The sequence below is a fragment of the Rhinatrema bivittatum genome, chromosome 9 (genome assembly GCF_901001135.1).
Source record: "Rhinatrema bivittatum chromosome 9, aRhiBiv1.1, whole genome shotgun sequence".
NCBI classification, from domain to species: Eukaryota; Metazoa; Chordata; class Amphibia; order Gymnophiona; family Rhinatrematidae; genus Rhinatrema; species Rhinatrema bivittatum.
Genome location: NC_042623.1, coordinates 166575348 through 166592106, shown reverse-complemented (window position 1 = coordinate 166592106; position 16759 = coordinate 166575348). Strand labels below are relative to the sequence as shown.

The following is a 16759-nucleotide window of genomic DNA, read 5'->3' as shown; positions in this document are numbered from 1 at the left end:
CGTATGTAGCTGCAGGCAGCTATCTGAAGAGCCATACTAGCAGCTTCAAAGGCCTGTTTCAAAACTGACTCAATCTTTCTATCCTGTGCATCCTTTAAGGCCTTGCCACCTTCCACAAGAATGGTGGTCCTCTTGGTGACAGTATAAACCAGTGCATCCATCTTAGGAAATCTAAATTTCTCCCTTATCAGCCACCAAGGAGTACAATTTAGATAAGGAACGTCCCCCCACCCCCCCCCCCCTTTAAAATTCTCCTCTGGGGAGACCTTTTCCAGATCAATCAAATCCTGAATCGCTTTGTGCAGGGGAAAGGACAGAGGGCTTCTGTATACTAACCACAATAGGATCCTCATTGGAAGTGGAAGTTTCCTCCTTCTTATCTGAAATATTCAGATAAGAATATTTCCTCTGAATCAATGCCTCTAAGAGTTTTAAACTCCTCCAGGGAATCATTAGAACCAAAGAAACTAGCCCCTTCCAAATCCAAAGCTTCTTCTTTCCTGGACCTCTTCTTCCCTTTTCCCATATCTGAGGAAGAGGAAAGGTCTGGGATAGACTTTGGGACCATACTCTGACCTATAGATAAAGCTTTTTGCATACACTTCAGAAACAGTCTAGGCATAGAAGCCCTTGCCACAGAAGAAGCCTCTATAGAGGAGAAACTAGAAATGGACTTTTTAATCCCAGTAAGCACAGATGTGGGAATGCCAGACTCCCATTCCATGAGAGCAAGAAATGGAGGCTCCTCCTGCATTCTCAAAATGGCTGCTGTTCCTGCTGTGGAGCTCCTCTCCCTGGCAGGAACTGACTGCCCTGATGGTCCTGCCGATTGGCCCCACCCACTCACCCCTGGGAATCATATTCACTGCCCAGCAGCCTCCTTTCCCCTCCAAAAACCTTTGCCAGGCCTCCTGTGGACAATCGCCTTGTCCCAGTGCAGAGTGAGGTCTTCTTCCCACACTCTGCAGATAATGCCATATTATGTGCTGAAACTCTGTCCCACTGATACCCCTGCCGCAACTGGAGGGGCTCAAAGGTAAGGGGCAAAACTCACCCGATTCTCCGGAGAGTAGCCCTCTAGGTACCCAGACATTCTTGTCCTGCCACGATCTCCTTTTTAGCTCCTCACCAGCAGCCTGCCCTTTTTTAAAACTTTAATTGGACACCCAAATAAAAAAAAAAAGCAAGCTGTTCTCTTTTCTTGCAAAGAAATGACAGGAGGAGGAGGAGGAAGGAAGGGAAAACAAGTAAAACTAGAAGGCACTAACCCAACTAGTAGCCCCCTGGCCCAGGCCAGAAACATGAGCTTTCAGTTTAGCAGCTGCCTAGCAAGTGGATCAATCTGGTCCCCTCCATAGCTATGATCAACTGAGAAAGGGAGCACTGGGCTTTCACGTCAGGAACTTCCTTCTAATAAGTCCTTTTTATCCAGTCTAACCAGGCCTTAGCTCACTGAATGGGATGCTCGCCTTCCATCTGCTGGCAACAGAATACTGGCAGGCTGAGTCAGCATGGATGCCTATAAAGAGAGACATCAACAAACCTGTTGATCTTTGTTTCTATCTGCTGGTCTGTGACCATAACTCATTCATATGGATTGGTCTAAGAAAGGAAAGGTTCAGAGTGAATTCCCTCAGAATAATTTCTTCCCCCTTTAGACACTGGAGTTTAGCTAATGACCCTGGATCTAAAAGATGCTTATATTATTATTATTATTATTATTATTTAAAGCTTTTCTATACCGGCATTCATGATACAATCATATCATGCCGGTTTACATATAACAAGGGGTGCAATAACTTTCTTTTAACCAGTGTCGAGGAAGTAAAAAGTTACAATATAACAAGGTTGTTGAAACTGGGAAGGAAAGAGACAGGGAAAGACAAGAATTATATAATCTTTACAGAGGTAGCTTATTTACATTGTGCCGTAATGTCCCTTAATGGGAATTATTTTTTATATTTTTTATATGCACATATTTTTATATTTTTTTATTTTTATATTTTTATATGCACATATTTTTATATTTTTTATATGCACATAGCCATTCTCAAGAATCACAAGAAACCTCTACATTTTGTGGTAAACGAAACACACTATCAGAATTGAGTCATACCATTTAGTCTGTCATCAGCTCCCAGAATGTTTACAAAATATCCAGTAGTTGTAGCAATTTATGTACTGAGGAGCAATGTCTGCTTTCCCATATCTGGACGACTGGCTGATATCCAGAAGATCTCCAAAGGAAGCAGAATAAGTGACAACTTACACACACAACACTTTGCTTTTCCTAGGCTTTCTGACAAACTATGAGAAGTCACATCTCACTCCGACATGCCATCTAGAGCTAATAGGAGCTCATCTAAACACCAAGGAGGATAAGACCTTCCTTCTCTTACAAAGAAGGAAAACTTAATTCAAATGGTTCACAATTTGTCCAGTTGACCATCAATGACAGCCAGGAGTTTGAGAATATTATGCTATATGGCAGCTTCAGAGCATATGGATCTGTTACCTATGTATGAGCAAGCATAGTGGCACTTAAGGTTTCATTTGAATCAACACTCCCAGCTAAATTTCTTTCAAAGTAAGGATTTCCAGATCTCTCATTCGCTCTGTACAGTGGTGGACTAACCTATCAATCTATTAAATTTTCCATCCTCTGCAAATTCAGTGGATACCAACAGCTAATGCATCCACACAAGGCTGGGGTGCACAATTCAATGCCATGTGTTGTCAGGTGACTTGGACATCTCAAGATATCAATCTCCTAAAGCTAAGAGCTATTTACAGGGCACTCCTTGTGTTCGAGAGATTATTGAGAGGGTTAGAAGTTCAAGTCCAGACAGATAATCAAGTTGCCATGTACTACATAATCAAACAAAGAGGCATGGAATCAAAGACTCTTTGATTCCATGCAAGAAAAATGTAGAACTGAGCAGTTTTGAGGAAGATACATTTAAATGCAATATACCTTCTAGGAAATCTCAGTATGTCTGCAGACTCAAGTCATTGACTGCAGCCTCATCTCAGCACAGTTCAATTTCTTTTTATCACTTGGGAGATGCCAAAAATAGACCTTTTTACAGCCCTGTCAAATCACATTTCCACTCAAATGCTCCAAGAGACCAGCACAGGATGTTCTAACATGGGATGCCTTTGCCATTCCTTAGAATTCACATTTCATGTACGTGTTTCCTCCTCTTTCTCTAATATCCAAAGTAATGCTTAAATTAAGAAAAGATATAAGATCAATGATACTCATTTAGCTCTTCTGGCCTTGTCAACGCTGGTTCCCATGGCTCCAAAGATTAACCAAGGCTCCTCCTATATGTCTACAAATCTTTCCAGTGTTTTTAACACAAAACAACAGTCTGCTCCCTCACCTGAAATTTCGAACTCTATCATTGACTGCATGGGTGTTGAAAGCAAGTTAATTAACTTGATGCCTTTTTCATCAGAAATAAAAGTCCTATTGGCAGCAGGAAAACCATTCACCAGATGCTCATATAACTTCAATTGGAAAAGTTTCTATACTTTGTGTAGAAAAATACAGCAGATCCTTTTATCTGTTCAACATCTACCTTACTACAGTTATCTTCTCAGGCTAACTAATGGGCCGACGCAGTAAAGTACACTCATGCTGAGCGCATATTTAGCCCCGGTTTGGCTGCGTGTTTTCGACGTGCTATTTTTACCCCTTATACAGTAAGGGGTAATAGCACGTCGAAAACACGTGGCCAACCCCCCCCCCCCTCCCCGAAACTAATAGCGCCCGCAACATGCAAATGCATGTTGATGGGCCTATTAGTTATTCCCACGCGATACAGAAAGTAAAATGTGCAGCAAAGCCGCACATTTTACTTTCAGAAATTAACGCTGCCCAAAGGCAGAAGTTAATTTCGGCCGGCACAGGGAAAGTGTACAGAAAAACAGAAAAAAAAAGCTTTTCTGTGCACCCTCCAACTTAATATCATAGTGATATTAAGTCGGAGGACTCAAAAATTTAAAAAAAAAAAAATTTTAAATTAAATTAAATCGGCCCACAGCCCGTGGGTTGGAAGACGGATGCTCAATTTTTCCGGCATCCATTTCTGTCAGCGGGCTCGAGAATCGACGCCGGTAAAATTGAGCGTTGGCTGTCAAACCCAGTGGCAGCCGCCACTTCTGTCAAAAAGGAGGCGCTAGGGACGCGCTAGTGTCCCTAGCGCCTTCTTTTACTGCGGGCCCTCATTTACATAAATTTATTTACTAGATCGTGTGCCCAGGAGAGTGGCCTGGGCGCATGCTGGGAGAGCGGGCACTCGCTTGCTCTCCCGCTAAGTTTTCTGTATCAGCCCGTAACTCAGGTCTGAAATCTAGCTCCATCAGAGTCCATCTGAGTGCATCAGCAATGGGAAGGGTATCCTATATCTCATCATCCGGTAGTAGCTAAGTTTGTTAAAGGTCTTTACAATCTACCTCTTATATTTAGTTCTGCCTATCCAGTGGGACCTTAATATAGTTCTTACTAGTTTAATAGCATTTCCTTTTGAACCTCTCTAGTCACAGTCCACCTAAAATTCTTGTCTTTAGCCATATCATCAGCTTGTAGAGTGAGTGAGCTTACGCTCAAATTTTCATCCTAAATTTTTATCAAAAGTTGTCACTTGAGTCCATTTAATCCAGGTCACTGTATTACCAACAATTTTCCTAAAGCCACATTCTACAGAAGCTGAATAAGTCCTTCACATTATAATTTTACTTGGAAAGAACTAAGAGAACTAAACCTTTCAGAGAGTCTTCTCAACCTTTCCTCTCTTATGAAAGCAAAACAAGGATTGGTAGTAAATAAACAAACCTTATTATTATGGCTTTCAGACTATATTTCCTTTTGTTATGCAAAATCTGGAAAACATCTCACTTCTAAAGTAAAAGCTCATTAAGTAAGTACCTCATCAATGGGATATCTAGGTTATGCCTCAATACAAGCTATTTACAGATCAGCTACTTGGTCATCTATTCACACCTTCACCAAGCTCTGTTGTCTTGAATACAACTCTTGTAGGGGTATTAGTTTTGGTTAGGTGGTGCTAAAAGACTTGTTTAACTAAGGGCTTTAATTCCCCCCTACTTCTTCTCCAATTGGTGGCATAAAACTTGTACTTCTTAAAGTTCTTATTGCAACCAGCAGTTTGGGAATCCCCAGTTATGTGGCTGTGTTTGTCCTGTTTGTCCTCAGACAAAGCAAAGTTTCTTACCTGTAACAGGTGTTCTCCTTGGACAATAGACAATCCAGCCACACAATCCTTCTCTCCTCCTTAGGAGCTGAAGCTTAGCTGGGAAAGACGAGGTAGCTCAAATGGCATGCATGGGATCTCCCACACATGTTTAGAAAGATTTTTATAGTTCTTCTGAACTTGGAGACAACATGTTCTGTGTCAGCACCACTGGATGACATTACCTACTTATATGGTTGGATTGTCCTACTGTCCATGGAGAGCACCTATTACAGGTAAGCAACATTGTACACTTAGCAATCAAGCCCAGCTGGCATGTTAAAACATGCTAGAATTGCCAGAACCTATATACCTATAATGTCCTCCCATACCAGCCATAAAGCACATATAGAGGTTCAGAGAGAATATCTGCAGCACTGATCAAAGGTTTAAAGAGGATATACAGTTTGGGTGGTATTTGGACAGTGACCAGAGCTCTGTGTTTATGAACAAAATAAACTAAAGACCACACCTCCTTTTCCTTCTGCCACTGAGACTCCTGCTTTTCCAGCTCAGTTGTCATCCTGTGAACATTGAATGTCATCTTCTCTAATTCTCCTGCTAGCTTTTGGTTGGATGCTTTCATCTGCTCCAGTTGCTCTTGCAGTATGGTGTTGATCTGCTTCAGGCTGGAACTCCTGGGTTGGAAATAAATGGAACCAATTGATCATTAGCTCACTGGCATATTATGTGGTTGAAAGAAAGGCCTGTGCTAGAGGAACTGAAATAATCAAATTAATCGCAGTCTAGGCTTCCCTTACAAATCAAGCATATTTAGAAGGACCTAAAGGTTCTCACATGCCATCATATTCTATGTTTCTATGTTTAAAAAAAACCCCTAAAAATAGCTCCCAATCCTTCCTAGAAAAACTTTCAGCCCCTATAGTCCTTCAGTAACACTGTTTGACAACTCAACCATTTTTGCTGCTGCGCACCTATTCTTCTGGGAAGAGCGGGTACATTGACCTCCATGTTAATTCAATCATAGGGTTTCTCTGTACATATTATTCCAGCAACGGGCACCCAACCATGCCCTTGAAGATTCCACTCTTCCGGGATAACACAAGCCTTTAATTCCCAGGGTTCCACTTAGAATAGAGACTGGAAATAAGCTGAAGTGCATGCAGTGCACTTGTGATATCCCATTTTCTGAGGACCACTCCCCTACTTTCACTCCCTTCTGTCAATTAATACATGACTCCTATATCAACTCTGTCTTTCCTCATCCTTCAGCTCTTTCCTCATCTGTCTTTTCCTCATCTGTCTTTTCCTCATCTGTCTTTCCTCATCCTCAGCTCTTCACGTCAGATTCTGCCATAGGCTCACCATTCAGTGCTTCCGTTTGCTACTTCCTCACCTCAACTCCACCGAACGCAACCACTAACCCTAACTGGCTCAATTGGCCCATTTACCCACTAAACTCAATATACCTTCTAGGGTCTTCCCTAGACCGCCACCACTTCACCCCTCTCAATCTTACCAACATCTTCACCTCAGCTTGACTACAGTTTCACCTTCCCCCCTCTCCAGCTCAAACATTTAGAATGCATCCAGCCTTCCCAATCCCAATTCTACAGCACTGCCTATCACAGAGAAGAATTCCAACCAGACAAGCAAAACACCGCAACTTAAAACCCTTACACCTATCCTGATTGCAACCAATTACTCAGCTCCTAGGCCTCACCCTATTCACCTTATCTCTATTCAAACGCACAATCCCGAACCAAGAAATCTCTAATCTTCAATGACTATCTCACGGATGCTAAGCCGGATATTTGCGCAATAACCGAAACTTGGCTGAAACCTTCAGATACCGCAATAATAAACCAGCTACTGACGCTAACCTATGACATTTTCTCCCTTCCCAGACAGAAAAAGAGGGGAGGTGGAATTCTCCTAGCAACCAAAAAAGACCTTAGATTCTCTCAACATCCTGTCCACTCGGATACCAAACTTGAAATCGGCTTTTTCACATCACACCAACTACAAATTCTACTCGTCTATGCCCCCCCCCGGGCCTCCTAGAAACTGATGCCTCCCCTATTGTTGAAATAACCACATCGCTCCTCAACGTGGACGCCCCAGCAATAATCTTAGGAGACTTCAATCTGCACATGGACAACCCTTCACTCTCTACCAGCTGTCAAACCCTTCTCTTAGCTCTCTCAGCAATGGGATTCACACAAATAGTCAACAAACCTACACATAAAGCTGGTCATACTCTGGACCTGATCTTTGTCAACAAAGGCATAAAGTTGACATCCCTACTGAAGAGTAAGAAGGTACCCTGGTCAGATCACTCCCTGATCTCAACTTCCTTCTCGCTAGAACAAACCATCGCCCCTCACATACCCTCACCTTCCTTTCCTTACAGGAGATCATGCTCCTCTGAAGACCTCAACAATCACTTGGTTCCACACCTTCCCTCTATAGACCTCACCGACCTTAACACTGCTCTCCATTCTTGGAATGTCATCACAGAATCCATAGCTAACAAGCTCTGTCCGCTAGCAATAAAAAAATCCCACTCAAATGCCTCTAAAAGACAACCCTGGTTCACAAATGACCTGAGAAGGCTTAAACAAAGTTTAAGACAGAAAGAAGCCAAGTGGCGTAAAACACTATGCGCTAGCACGCTCTCCGCCTACAAATTTACGCTTCACCTGTACAAGATCTCCACTTCCAAATCAAAAAGGGATTTTTATGCATCTAAAATTCATAACCTGGTCTTTGACGCTAAAGCCCTATTTGCCTATGTATCTAGCCTCACTCAGGTCGCCCCCCCCAGAATTTCCCAGCAACCAAGCACAATCCAAAGCTGAAGAACTCGCATCGTTTTTCCAAAACAAAATCATCGGTCTTCTTACCCAACTACCCTCCAAGATCGCCCCCCTACCATCGGCTCTGCAGCCTCCCATCAAAAATATTCACCTCAAAGCTTTCGAACCCATTTCCTCCTCCTCTGAGATTCAAGTTGTTCTAAGAAGAATGAAACCCTCCTCTCACCCGGCGGACCATATCCCCACCAAACTTCTTCTCACAATCCCAGACTCTATCTCCAAAACACTGGCGGACATTATTAACTGTTCTCTCTCCCACGGTTCCTTCCCAGACGACCTCAAACTGGCGTCACTCAAACCACTCCTAAAAAAAACCAAATTTGGACCCAAAAGATCCTAACAACTTCCGCCCAATAGCCAATCTCCCCTTCATTGCTAAGATTATGGAAAGGCTTGTGAACTCCCAACTATCGGACTACATTGAAGATAATAAACTTCTATCCGCCTCGCAATATGGATTCCATAAAAATCTAGGCACGGAATCCCTCCTTACTTCCCTATCACCCACCCTGTTTAATATCTACATTCTCCCCCTCTGCCACCTACTTTCAAACCTCAAACTCAAATTTTATATTTACGCAGATGACCTTCAAATTTTAATCCCTATATCCAAATCATTGGACTCAACACTCAAGTTATGGAACGCTCATCTACAAACTATAAACCACTACTTATCCAGCCTCAACCTTGTGCTCAACACTTCTAAAACCGAACTCTTACTAATTACTCCAGAAGGTAGTCCCATACTTCTCCAATCACAAAATATTCCACATATATCACACGCCAGAGATCTTGGAGTCTTAATCGACAGTCACCTTAACCTAAAGCATTTTATAAAACACACTACTAAGGAGTGCTTTTACAAGTTACAAGTACTCAAAAAAACTCAAAAACCGCTCCTATTCCACTACGATTTCAGATCCGTCCTCCAAGCCATTCTGTTCTCTAAGATCGACTATTGCAACTCCATCCTGCATGGTCTTCCAGCCTCTACCATTAAACCGCTCCAGCTGCTACAAAATGCAGCGGCAAGGATTTGACAAATACCAATCGGAGAGAGCATATTTCTCCTATTCTAAAAGATCTCCACTGGCTCCCAGTAAACTTCCGGATCCTCCATAAATCTCTCACAATCATTCATAAAAATATCCACCATCAAACCCCGCTTGATCTGTCTCATCCTCTCAGACTGCACTCGACAGCCAGGCCTTTAAGGGATGCTTACAAGGGATCTTTACACGTTCCTACAATCAAATTAGTGCACCACGCAAACATCAGAGACCGGTCACTCTCTACAGCAGGCCCTTCCATGTGGAACGCCATGCCTCCGGACCTCAGACTGGAGACTTGTCTAACAACTTTTAAAAAGAACTAAAGACATGGCTGTTCAGCCAAGCCTCCCCACCACAAACTCCATTGCCTGATCTAGAATTGTTCACCACACATCTCTGTAAACAAAACTTTTCCAAATTTTTCATGCCTAATATCCATTAAAGAGAGGTTGGCTCCTAGCCCCCTCCACTGTATATAGTATTTATTCTATTTTATTGCACTTTATATATTTATTGCTCCGTTCACCCCTTCTTTATTTTCCTACTCCAAGTTAAGGCTTCCTTGTTATAATGTAACTGTATGCTCTGTATCTCTTGTTGATGGGTTAATTGTATATTCTACTTAGTTCATTGTAAACCGAATTGATTTGATTTGTATCAAGAAATTCGGTATATAAAAGCCTTAATAAATAAATAAATAAATAAAATAACAGACTTCCTCATCCTGGGTCTCGACAAAGGTCAATCTTTTCTGCTGGTCCTTCTGGACCTTTCGGCAGCCTTCGATACCGTCAACCATTCCTTCCTCATCAACCAGTTAGCTGCCATAGGAGTTTCCGGCTCTTCTCTATGTTGGTTCAAATCGTTTCTCAGCAACAGAGGTTACAAGGTCAAAATCCAGAACAAAGAATCTTCACGCCATGACTCATCCGTAGGAGTCCCACAAGGCTCCTCTCTATCCCCGACACTCTTTAACATCTACCTTCTACCACTTTGCCAACTCCTTACCAACCTCAACCTAAAACACTTTCTCTACGCAGACGATATCCAGATCCTGATCCCCATCAAAGGCTCATACTCGAAAACCCTCGACTACTGGGAATCCTGCCACCAAGAAATCAAACGTCTCCTCAATAGCCTAAATCTAGTACTAAACTCCACCAAGACCGAAATACTACTCATATCTCCAGAGAACAGCAATCTCACCGCTTCTCATCCAACCAACCCACCAACCACACAAGTGAGAGATTTAGGAGTGATAATTGACAACAGGCTGAACTTCAAAGCCTCCATCAACAGAACGACCAAAGACTGCTTCCACAAACTCCAAGTTTTAAAAAGGATAAGACCTCTCTTCCACGCCCAAGATTTCAGAACGATCCTCCAAGCAATTATTTTCTCAAAGTTAGATTACTGTAACGCTATCCTACTTGGGTCTCCCTTCCTCCTACAACCAAACCGCTCCAAATGGTACAAAACACAGCAGCCCGTTTACTAACAAACACCAGGAAAAGAGACCATATTTCCCCAATTCTAAAAGACCTTCATTGGTTACCAATTCACTTCAGAATCATCTACAAATCCATATCCTTGATATACAAAATCATCCATCAACACACCACAATTGACCTACAATTTCCTCTCCGCTTACACAACTCCACAAGACCTACAGAGACGCATACAGAGGATCCCTCCATGTACCCCCTACTAAACCACTAGTCACATTACCTTAAGAGATCGAGCCCTCTCCACAGCTGGCCCACTGTTATGGAACTCCATCCCTCCCGATCTCAGACAGGAGCCTTGCCTCCTAACCTTTAGAAAAAGACTCAAGACTTGGCTGTTTATGCAAGCTTTCCCAGACTTAAATTAATGCACCTCGCCATCAACATATCCAACACAGCAGCTGTACCTCTTCTCCTTGTATATAATTTAGTCTCTGCTAAACTATCTTTATTTCCTCTGATCCCAGTTCAATAGTCCTTGTTAATTGTAACTGCTTTCTTCGACACGTTATTTCTGTTTTTGATGTATTTATTGCACCCCTGTTTATTTGTAAACCAGCATGATGTGATCATTTCATGAATGCCGGTATATAAAAACCTTAAATAAATTAAATAAATAAATAAATCCTCATGTGTATTGCAGTCAGGTAGCCATTTCTCCTCTCTTCAATGAGACCTAGGCCCAGGGTCAGTACACGGGTAGTAGGTGCCCTAGGTGACTTCTGCCTTGCGCCCGCCCTCTCCCATTTGCGGCGCCCCAACCAGTCTCAGGCCCGTCTCCTCCTACCTTGTTTGTGCCGCCCACTGTATACTTCTTTACTAGAGATGTGCATTCATTTTAAATTTCTCACGGGGGACCCGAACCAAACCACGAAATGAAAAAAAAAAATGAAACACATCTCTATTCTCTACTCCTCTTTGCAGTGAGCGGCTCTGCTCACGGCACCACCTGGCTGCTCTTCAGCGCCCCCTAAGGTCAGCACCATAGGCAACTGCTTAAGTTTGCCTAATGGACGTGCCGGCCCTGCCTAGGCCTTACTTCTGTTGCTCCTCCTCCAACTGAATGAGGGAATGCTTTAACTCAGCGCTGAGTTCATGCTCAGAGTGGCGTAGACGGGTCTCCGCTGAATCTAAACGTGTCTGCAGCTAGGAAGAAGAGTAACAAAAAGGATTTTTTAAAGGCACTAGATTGGTTCCTGGAAGCATTATAGTAAACAATTATAAATATGTCTGTGGAATATAGTCACAACTGATAGACCGGAAAAATATTTATTTATTTGAAAATGTTTATATTCCACTTATAATAATAATATGTGCTAAGCGGATTATAGAACATGATTATACATTAGTAAAACAGTATAAAACAATATAAACAATAAAATAATAAATGATATGTAAACCTGTTCAAGCTGCATTGGCACAAAATCAAAATCGGTTATTTCAATTCATAAGCCTGCTTGAAAAGTACTGACTTCAAATGTTTTCTAAACTGACTAAAGTCATCAAGCAAGTGCAAAGTATGGTAGGTGGCAATGAGTTCCACAATAAGGGTCTTGAGACAAAAAATGATCTTAAACGTGCCTCTCTCAGCCGCACCATTTTTACTGTGGGAACAGTAAGGAGATTTTTATCTACGGACCTCAACATTGAGGGACGTTGAGGTCCGTCAGTTGCCTTCAGACATTTTTTGGTTGGCTGTAACAACCTAACTTGCTCAGTACATCATGACCACACATCCCTTAACATCACCATACACACAAGTACTACAGTGGATTATTGCCATTTCTCACTGTTATATCATGTTATCACCATACCTGCTAGTACCTCAAATCAAATCTTAATTTTCCAATGTCATCTGTTTGGTTCAGGGTTATCGATGCACACACCCAGATGTCAGACACCATAGATTTAGGGGAATCTAAATGAATTTCTATTAGGAAGTGTGCGAGTGTCATGAGGCATATAAGAAAAGGAGTTGGGCAGAACTCACAATCTAGGACTTCTCATGACATGCAAGTCAATAATCTAACCCAGGGGTGGGCATACATTTTGGCCTCTGAGCCACATTAAGAAAGGGTTCTGTTCTTAGGGGCTGGGAAGAGGATCCCCCTCAGAGGAGCAGTGTAGAGGCAAACCTCTCACTCAAAGATACATTCCCAAACACCTGAGCAGGTGGTGGCTTTTATAGCTTTACCACCACCGAATGACTAATTGGGTGTTGGCCACATTAGCTGGACTGAGGGTGTAATGTTTTCTTACAGGATCGCTGACACTCTGAGGCTGTCCCCCTGCCTCCTGCCAATGCCATCAGAAAAGGCCAGACCTGTCCATGTTTTATGACGGGGAGAGTCATGTACACTGATGACACTGGGCAGGGAGCAGGAGACAGGCTCGGAGTGTTGGCAGGCCAGTAACAAAGCATATTTATAAACAACAGGGGGCCAGACTAGCGTGATCTGCAGGGCTGGATTTGGCTCCTGGGCCATAATTTGCCACCTTCCTCCTCCACTTTGCTGTAATCACTAGATTACACCTTCTCCCCATAATCAATTAACCTTCAATTTACAAAGAAAAGAAAAAAAACCAGACTGGGAGGTTCCCTACAGCTTTGGGTTAAACATTGTGACAAGATCAAAGTTAATTTTTAGAGGGTAATAGAACAGAAATGAAAATAGGAGAGATGGAAAGTCTGTCCTATGCTCAAGGTCTTCAATGGGAAGGGGTGCCTTGTAAAATATACTGACTGTCACTTTCTGGTGCTCAGATTCCGATGCTTTTGCTAGTAGCTGCTGCTCCAGCTCCCCACATCTCTTCTTGTACTGCAGAACCTGTGATGGGGGGGAGGGGGCGGCGATGGTGAAAGGAATGGAGAAGAGAAGTATTGGAAAAATGACAAAGGAAGAGAAAAATGGAGGATGAATGAGAGGAGAGAAGCAGAAAGTAAAATAAACAGGAAAACAGAGAGTGTGGGAGAGTTAATGAAAGCAAAAGAGATGAGTGGAGAGGGACAGAGAAATGGTAGAGGTGGAAGGAGAGGGGGAGAAAGAAATTAAGATAATACCGATAAGAAACACAGGCTTGAGCAGTGCAAACTCTGGGATCAATTTGTGAAAGTGGCTGGGAGGCTGCAGGTCCGCGTCCACTTTGTACTCCCCGTGGAGTTTCCCTTTCAAAACTGTGGGCCAGTGGACTTTGCAGGTGCAAAGCTTGCTTTGCACCTGTTTCCCTGCAGGTGCAAAGCTTGCACAGGAGAGAACCCATGGGGTATTTATTCCCCCTCCCAGCCTTACTCTCACCTCTTTTCAGCATGGCTAAAAGTATAAATATTCTTGGCTGTGCTGAGGGTGTGATTTTCAAAATGGCAATCTAGTAATTGTTAACAACATGGCTAGATTCTGCTGAAAATTGTCCTTTTAGAGGAATAAGAAAAAAAAAATGTTATGAGGACAATAAAAAGTGCAGTTGCTAGGTTTGTATAGGACTAGCTATTTATGCAATAAGAGAGCAATTTTCAAAGCTAATCAGTGGTTTACCAGGTTCTTCTCATGTCCAAACACCAAAATCTTATTTTTTTCCATTGACGAGCACAATTCAGCCCTTGTAAGTTAGCCTCAGCAAGATCTGGCACTGTGCAGGGGCTGTCTTTAAGCAATGGGCCTGCAAGAAGTTGCTCAGTCACTCAGATGCTCATGCTAATCCCAGCGGCAAGGCCTTCAAATCACTCCTGCTGCATCTCCTCATAAGGAGGAGATGCAGCAGGAGTGTCTAATGCCACACCTATGAGATGCCTCATAGGTGTGGCATTAATTACTTCCACTGTTGCCTTGTAGTGGCTGTACAGAGAGTGTTTAGTGTTTGCTGTTTCCTCTGTTTTTTCTGCCCATGACATTTCGGATGTCTGACAGTCCTATCCCAGCAAGGATATACAAGCTATTTAAGGCAACCTATGATAGTTCAGTAGCTATGTAACGCCCCCTCCCCTTCTCTGGGGGTCACCTTCCCAGCCTCAGGGAGCATTGTGGTTATTGTCCCAGGGTGGGGAAATAAATCTCTGGGGCTGTGAGCTGGGGGCAGGGTAACCTGCAGGGCCAGTGTCAGGCTGAGAGCACGCCACATAAACAAACCACTCTTCAGACTCAAGTTGTTCTCCAAATAATAAATAGTTTACTGCAGAATCTTCAGGATCAAACATAATGACAGTGACAGTTCAGGTAGATGCAGAAATCAAGCAGAATTACAGTTCCAGAAATCTCACTCTTCTCCTTAAAGCTTACAGCAACTCAGTAGTCCTGGTTACTTTGTTTCTCTTCTCCTTAGTCTTTGCACAAGCTAGCCTGGTACCCTCTTTAGTCTCCTTAGTTAGCAAAATAGTAACTCACAAATTATCCTGCTCAGCTTAAGGAAAAATCCTTCTGGTACAGCATCAGGATCCTCCGAGCCAGGTGAGTTCCTGCTTGAGTTAGGGCTGCTTTATCTTTTACTCTGTTAACTTCCAGGCTGTATTGCTCTCTTTACTGTTTATCCTCTGCTTTCAAGTCTGGGAATTTTTAATGGAAAATCCCTGCACTCCTGGTGGCTCCCTTCTGTGATCCTGGGTGAGGATCACGGCTCCATACCACTCTCTTTCCTTGCAATCTACCAGCCCCAGACTCAGGAGAGTTAAGGTTTGTTTTTTTTATTGCCTCTGTTCATCACCAAGTTCCAAAGGGATGCACTCCCTCTTGTCTGTCAGAAGGCAGGTTAATCCTCCTGACACATAGCTGACCCAGGGATCTGGAATACTCTTATGCTGCTTACCTTCCAGAAGAGGGTTACCCACTATTCAAAACCATTCAAGGCTCCCATAAAGAGGAAACCTGCATTTTACCATCAAATCTGTGCAGCACTTTTAACCTCTATGCCCTTTCTGTGGCTTAGGTGCCACAGCTGTATTTCAGCATGGGCACAGATTTCCCATATCAGGTAAATGTACTCAGCATGGGAGTAAATACAGAGCACGCACAGCGGTTCTGCTCCTGGCTGAGTGCATTTTCCATTTGAGTTTGCAAACTTACAGCTGATGTTGTTTCAAGCGCTGACCTTGCTTCTCATTTTTCCTATGTGGATCCTGAAGGAAACTATGTGGCCCAAGGTCACTTCAAGACATGGTGGATTTCCACAGTGACTCAAGTATACACAGTCCAGTTGGCGATATTCTTTATTTGCATCACGGCTGCACAGGTGGCAGAGTTTGACCTGTGTCTCATTTAAATTTGGTCATAGCCCGTCAGTCTGAATAATGCGGCTGTCAAAGTTGGTTTGATGTAGACAAAGTCTCCTGCTTATGTCAGTAGTGCTACTGTTGCGATCCCCCCCTGTTGCTGCGCTACAGGAGGTATCTTACCTTCCTCCAGAGGCCGCTTTGAAGCCAGGGCCTCGCCTGTGTTCCATCCGGGACTTGCTCCAGGGCCTGAGAGGCCTGGCTGTGCCTGTGGCTTGCGTGCCAGCGTTTGGACTTCCTGTTTGGTGACGCCCTTCCCTAGGGGCTGGCCCGCAGCTCTCCACCTTACTTATAGGACCAGCGAGGGGCGGTCCTGGCAAGCTCCTCCTAGGGAGTTGCCTTCTACCTCCAGTATTTAAGGACTTTCTGTTCACTTGCAACTGGCCTTCGGATCAGGTCCTACAGTCGTCTGTAACCTTGCTGATCCAGGTCTTCCGTGATCACATTTGCTTTGATGGATCCCTGTCCAGTGTCTCTGCCTTGATGTCTGTTCCTGACCTTGCTTTGATGTCTGTTCCTGAAGCTGCCTGATTCCGTTCCTGTTCCAATTCCGGTTGTTCTGCCCTGTGTCTTCGTCTGGTTCCTGAGCCTTCTGTCCTGTTGGGCCCTGGAGTGGCCAACAGGAGGGATTCGTCTCCCGGGCTCTTGAGCTTCTGTTCCTGCCAGCCAAAGGGGCTTCGGATGTCAGTATCCCAGCATCGGAGTTCCTGTTCGCCTGGACCTTCCTAGCACTCTCCTGTTCCCAGCGTGGTCCGCGACCAGCCTTCCTGGGCTGAGTAGGGCGCGTATGGGACGGGGTGGTCCGTGACCAGTCCAGCTGTGCTGGCTGAGTAGGGCGCCCTAA

At 43.6% G+C, this 16759-nt stretch overlaps 1 protein-coding gene across 1 annotated transcript in view; it reads right to left on the bottom strand.

Moving 5' to 3' along the window:
• Nucleotides 1-16759, bottom strand: part of CROCC2 (ciliary rootlet coiled-coil, rootletin family member 2) — a 505095-nt gene that overhangs the window by 360309 nt on the left and 128027 nt on the right. Inside the window, 3 exon segments of the mRNA XM_029616014.1 lie at nucleotides 5731-5896; nucleotides 11695-11801; nucleotides 13400-13483. Of these exon segments, the coding sequence (XP_029471874.1) occupies nucleotides 5731-5896; nucleotides 11695-11801; nucleotides 13400-13483 (357 nt within the window).